Source organism: Drosophila willistoni, unplaced genomic scaffold (genome assembly GCF_018902025.1).
Source record: "Drosophila willistoni isolate 14030-0811.24 unplaced genomic scaffold, UCI_dwil_1.1 Seg291, whole genome shotgun sequence".
NCBI classification, from domain to species: domain Eukaryota; kingdom Metazoa; phylum Arthropoda; class Insecta; order Diptera; family Drosophilidae; genus Drosophila; species Drosophila willistoni.
Window position 1 is genome coordinate 38,421 of NW_025814246.1, and position 6,000 is coordinate 44,420.

The following is a 6,000-nucleotide window of genomic DNA, read 5'->3' on the forward strand; positions in this document are numbered from 1 at the left end:
GATAAAGCTACAGTCCTAGCGAAAGGAACGGCTGAATGCACTCGAGGCGCTACAAGAACCAGATGCCACTGCGTTCGAGAATTGCCGATTTGGAAAGGCAATTGCAAATGGTAACAACGCCGGAGACACGTGCGGAGGGTCCGCCATATTTAATTACAGATACAATGCCATCAACGCATAGGTTAGAATCATATCGTCCGATTAATGGACTACAGCCACCACTAATAAACACTCGCCCTGAGCTGCCATCGACAATTGGAACAATGCCCCTGATCTCACCAAACACGGTTGGTGGATGGATGACTAGAAAAATCCCGGAACTGCCAGAGTTTTCGGGACTACCAGAAGATTGGCCAATATTCTACTGCGCGTTTACTGAAACAAATAGTGTATATGGATGCACGGACTTGGAGAATAATCAGCGTCTGGTTAAAGCTCTTAAGGGCGATGCTTGTGAAACTGTTAAATCTCTGCTTATCCATCCCAGAAATGTGAACGCAGTCATAAATCAACTAAGATTCCGTTATGGGTGTCCGGAGCGGCTCGTACGCAGTCAGCTTCAAAGCGTGCGTGATGTTCAACCGATACAAGAGCACAATTTGGCAAAGATTATTCCATTCGCTACGCGCGTGAGTAACCTGGCTGCATTTTTACAATCTATCAACGAGAGCCAGCACCTGGCTAATCCAACCCTGTTAGATGAACTAACCTCGAAATTGCCGCTGGACAAGAGAGTGGATTGGGCTAGACGCGCCGCATCTATAAAGCCCTATCCGACTTTAGCGTCTGGTTAGAAGAACTAGCTAGCGTAATATGCACTATGGTGGACTCCGACCACAGGGAAGGCAAACGACGAATACTGTACACGAAGTTTGAAGAGGAGACGCGCGTCGAGCAACATGGCCAGCCCTGTCCAAACTGTTACGGGTCACACGATATAACCGAATGTGCGGAGTTTCGTCTTGCTTCACCGACTGCGAGATGGAGACTTGTCAAGAAGTACCGTCTATGTTTCTTGTGCTTGAGTTCCAGGCACGTAGTTCGAAAGTGTACCACCAAGTCCAGATGCCATATAGGTGATTGCGGGCGAGCCCACCATAACCTCCTACATGATTTCGAGTCTAATTACAGGCAGGCTTCAATGTCAAAGGCTGGACATGGAAGCCCCACGAGGCCTCAACCAGTACTCAACAATGGCAAGCAGCCCTCACCGGAACCAAGAAGCCAACAGCCAACTCAACAGATGAACTTAAGTTGTGTTAACACTAAGACAACGCAACTATTGTTTCGGATCCTGCCAGTGACGCTTTATGGGCCGAACCGTCGAGTAGAGACGTACGCACTGCTTGACGAAGCATCACCGGTAACCATGATAGATGAAGTGCTACTCAAGGATTTGGGCGTTAATGGAGAACGCAGTCAACTTGCAGTCAAATGGTTCAAAAATATGACAACCCAAGAGCCAACAAAGAGGATAAACTTACACATTAGTGGACATGATAAAAACACAAGACTTGAAGTACGAATTGAAGAATGTGCATGCAGTGGATGGGTTAGATCTGCCGATGCAGACCTTGAATCAGGACTACCTCCAAGTAATCATTCCGCAACCACGTTTCCCTGTTGAGGCATATACTAACGCCGTGCCTAGGATTCTAATAGGCCTGGATCACAAGTACCTTGTCGTGCCATCCAGCACCTGGGAAACCTCCAATAGGGGACCGTACGTGGCCGTTACTAGGTTAGGATGGGATGTTTCTGGGACGTTCCACAAGCATCAACATACATCTGCGCCAAAGCCATGCCTATTTGCAGCAACGGACACCGATGAAGTTCATAAGATGGTCAGCGAATACTTTAAACTGGAGAACATGGGGGTGAAGCCAACTCCACCAGCCCCTTCAGATGACGACATACGGGCACAAAGTATTTTGAACGAGACGACGGTAGAATTACTCGGGCGGTACCAGACGGGATTAATCTGGAAACGCGACAACGTAAATCTACCTTCCAGTTATAAAATGGCGTTAAATAGGTTGGAAACTGTTGAAAGAAAAATGGAAAGAGATAAACAGTTTGCCCAAGAGTATAAAGGAATGATAAACGATTACATAAGTAAAGGATACGCTCGACGTGTAGAGCGAGAAGAAGACATTGCAGTCGGCAGCGGCAAAATATGGTATTTGCCGCATTTCGCAGTGACGAACCCGAATAAGCCAGGGAAAATTCGGCTAGTCTTTGACGCGGCTGCCAAAGTGGGCAACGTGTCACTGAATTCAGAGCTATTAAAGGGACCACAGCACTATAGGCCGCTTTTTTCTGTTCTATTCCATTTCAGAGAAGGAGCTGTTGCGGTCACCGGAGACATCAAAGAAATGTTCCTCCAGATCTATGTACAGCCCCAGGACCGACGTTCTCAACGGTTCCTGTGGCGGGATGGACAACGAGAAGCTGATGTGTACGAGATGCAGGTGATGACCTTTGGAGCTGCCTGTTCTCCAAGTGCCGCACATCATGTCATGACGCTAAATGCGATGCGTCACCAACAAGTAGACCCACGAGCGGTCAAAGCTATTACAGACTATCATTATGTGGACGATTATGTGGACAGTTTCGCCACTGAGGACGAAGCTATATCAGTCTCTGCCAGGGTCAGAGACATACACAAGACTGGAGGATTTGAGCTACGCCGATTTCAATCCAACTCACCTAAGGTTGTGGAGTCCTTGGGTCAAGAAGGAACCACCAACCCAGTTGGGTGGGCTGAAGCAGAGGAGAAAATTCTTGGATTGTATTGGCAGCCAGCGACCGATGAATTTAGGTTTAACGTGAAGTACCAGAGGATCAAGCACGATGTGCCTACCAAGAAGCAATTCCTCAGTCTAATCATGTCAACGTTAGACCCGATGGGGTTCCTGAGTTGTTTCACCATTACCGGCAAGTTATTATTACGCGAGATTTGGAGAAGGAATGTTTTATGGGATGAACCGTTGCCAAAAGAACTCAACAGCGCCTTCCAGAAATGGCGCCATCAGCTAGAAGGAGTGGGTCTGTTCCGATGCCCGCGTCACTACTTTGGATCAGAAATGGTGAAGTCAATAAAATTACATGTCTTCACTGACGCCAGTGAGTCGGCGTACGCGGCTGTGGCCTACTGGAGGGCCACCTACCAAAATGGGGATGTACAAGTGAGTTTCGTTTGTGGTAAAACGAAATGCGCTCCGATGAGAACCATGTCAGTTCCACGACTGGAGCTGCAGGCAGCGGTGCTCGGTACACGCCTGATGAACGCTGTGAAGAGTGGACACTGCATGGAGACGGAAGATGCCATTTTATGGACAGATGCCAAAACGGTGCTGCGTTGGATATGCAGCACTCATAGACGTTATAAGCAGTTCGTCGGTAACAGAGTCACAGAAATCTTAGAATCCACAGATGCTTCCCAGTGGAGATGGGTCCCTACCGCGGACAACGTGGCGGATGAAGCGACGAGGCCACAAGGGCAAGTTGACTTTAGCCAGAAATCGCGATGGATGTGCGGGCCTAAATTCCTACAGCAGCCGCAAGATTTGTGGCCCCAATCAACTACCGATCTGACAGACATTGAGGTTGCAGCCGACGTCGAAGAGTCACCGTGTGAGTTTGCCTTGGTGGTTGCTAACGACGAATTTATACAATTTCAGAGATTCTCGGAGTACAACCGACTGTTGAGGACTATGACTTGGGTTCTCCGATTCGTGTGTCGGTGCCGTCGTCAGCAGCACGAACATGGAAAATATGGATTGACTGCAGCCGAATGTGCGGAAGCCGAACTCGTCTTGGTTCGTGTTGCTCAAAGGGAAGCGTTCCCAGACGAGTTGCATCGCCTATATGCAAACAGACCAGTCCAGCCGACGAGTGAGCTGAAGGGACTGCTACCCTACGTTGACGACTTAGCGATTCTACGCGCATCTGGGAGAATCGATGCGGCCCTGTGTTTACCGTATGGGGCGAGAAGGCCCATCATTCTCACGCATAGGCACCCACTGACGGATTTGATCGTTCGTCACTACCATGTAAGGATGAAACATCAGAATGTAAACGCAACTATCACCGAGATCCGCATGAAGTTCTGGATAACGAAAGTGCGCCGGGTACTGCAGCGGGTTATCCGGAACTGTGGTGTGTGCAAACTCCAGCGTGCAACCCCAACCCCACCTTTAATGGGTCCGTTGCCTGAAGATCGCCTAAAACCGGGTGGATGGCCATTTGAGTACACTGGTTTAGACTATTTCGGACCACTACTTGTGACGGTGGGTCGACGCCAAGAGAAGAGGTGGGTGGCTCTATTCACCTGTTTAAGAACTAGAGCAATTCACCTGGAGCTAGCCCACGATTTGTCAACAGACTCCTGCATACTTGCGATGAGGAATTTTATGTGCCGCCGAGGACCAGTAAGAAAGCTGGGTAGTGACAATGGGAAGAATTTCATCGGCGCAGACAGGGAAGCCAAACGGTTTACCGACGTTTTTGAAGCAGACAAGATCCAGGACGAGCTTGCTACCCGTTGTGTGGAGTGGATTTTTAACTGCCCTCTCAACCCCGCGGAGGGAGGAGTCTGGGAGAGGATGGTCCGATGCGTAAAACGGGTATTGGCTCATACAGTAAAGGATGTGGCCCCGAAGGAACACGTATTGCAAAGCTTGCTCATTGAGGCCGCGAACATTGTGAACTCAAGGCCGCTAACCCATATGCCAATTTCAGTCGATCAAGAGGCACCTTTGATGCCCAACGACCTACTGAAGGGGACGTCCAACATTCCTGATACACCCGCGGAGAGTGAAGAGTTGCCTAAACCGTGTGAAACCAGGAAGCAATGGCGCATGGCACGACTACTGAGGGACCGGTTCTGGAAGCGAGAAATGGTGCGCGCGCACCCAGCCAATCAGAAAGGATGATGTCGTCTACATCTGTGACCCTGCAACACCACGACGAGAATGGAGCAAGGGTGTAGTCGAGGAGGTATACACCGGAGCAGATGGGATACCTCGGCGAGCAGCTGTAAGAGTCGCCGATGGAAATAGGGTTCACAGGGTAATACGTCCCGTCTCCAGACTAGCGGTCCTAGATGTGATGCAGTCGCTTCACGGGGGCGGGGATGTCGCGGGACGGGAATTGATCACCGAATAATTAGCAGCGGGGTGACAGTCACCGTCTAGCTATAGCTGTTAGTATCTAGTATTTTATATTTAAGTTTTTTGGCGCTTGATGAATATGGCCATACTGTGAAATATGAAATTCAAGTTTAACTTCCGCATGTTCTTTCTCTCTTGTTGTGTAAGCCGAGAAGGACACACTGCGGTAAGAATAGGTCCTAAATGTACTTGCATATATACTCATAATATTAATCTTTACAGAAGAAAACATCCAATGAATTAGATTTGAACGAGATGCGTTTGAATTTAAACAGCGGTTGTTAAAGGCAACGGTCGGCAGAGAGAGAGAGAGCGACACCAGTGAAGAAGAAATTTTGTAGAAGGAATTCTATATCAAAATGAAGAATCTGCTTAAATTATAAATAAAGACAATCCTGTAGAGGAAGGTTTGGACCTCAAACCCGGCGGTCAGGAAACAATCTTAGAAAATATTCAGGTAGATGATGCATACACTAGTGCATACATAGAATAACCATAGCTCCAGGAGAAGGGCAAAGGCCCTTAGATATGATATTTGAAGAAGAAATTCCGAATGTGAAGGACGAACTCGAACCGAGTAACTAGTGCAATTTTTTTTATTTATATGGAATATATATGTCTTTTTCGTTAGGTGTTTTTAAGTTGTTTCCAATGTTAACAGTAGATTTAGCAAGAAATTTGTATACCTATTTATACCAGAGCCAGTCAATTTGACTGGTTAAGAAAAGTCCTATTATTTTATATTAAAATTCGTAATCCTTTAAAAGATTTAATGAGAAATAAAAAAATATAAATAAAATAATAAAAATGCATTAATTGTGTTTTA

The 6,000-nt window shown here is 47.4% G+C and overlaps 1 protein-coding gene across 1 annotated transcript; it reads left to right on the forward strand.

The window, feature by feature from the left end:
• The first annotated feature begins 945 nt into the window (after positions 1-945).
• LOC124461276 lies at positions 946-4,937 on the forward strand. Its single transcript, XM_047012815.1, has 3 exons — positions 946-1,076; positions 1,132-1,418; positions 1,513-4,937. The coding sequence occupies exons 1-3, from the start codon at positions 946-948 to the stop codon at positions 4,935-4,937; spliced, it is 3,843 nt and encodes a 1,280-aa protein (XP_046868771.1).
• Positions 4,938-6,000: the final 1,063 nt, after the last annotated feature.

Excerpts from the sequence above, each read along its gene's own strand:
- LOC124461276 (XM_047012815.1), top strand. The coding sequence starts at position 946 with ATGTGCGGAGTTTCGTCTTGCTTCACCGACTGCGAGATGGAGACTTGT. Across the intron at positions 1,077-1,131 it reads CAAGTCCAGATGCCATATAG|GCAGGCTTCAATGTCAAAGG; the intron begins GTGATTGCGGGC and ends GTCTAATTACAG. Across the intron at positions 1,419-1,512 it reads GGGCGTTAATGGAGAACGCA|ACTTGAAGTACGAATTGAAG; the intron begins GTCAACTTGCAG and ends TAAAAACACAAG.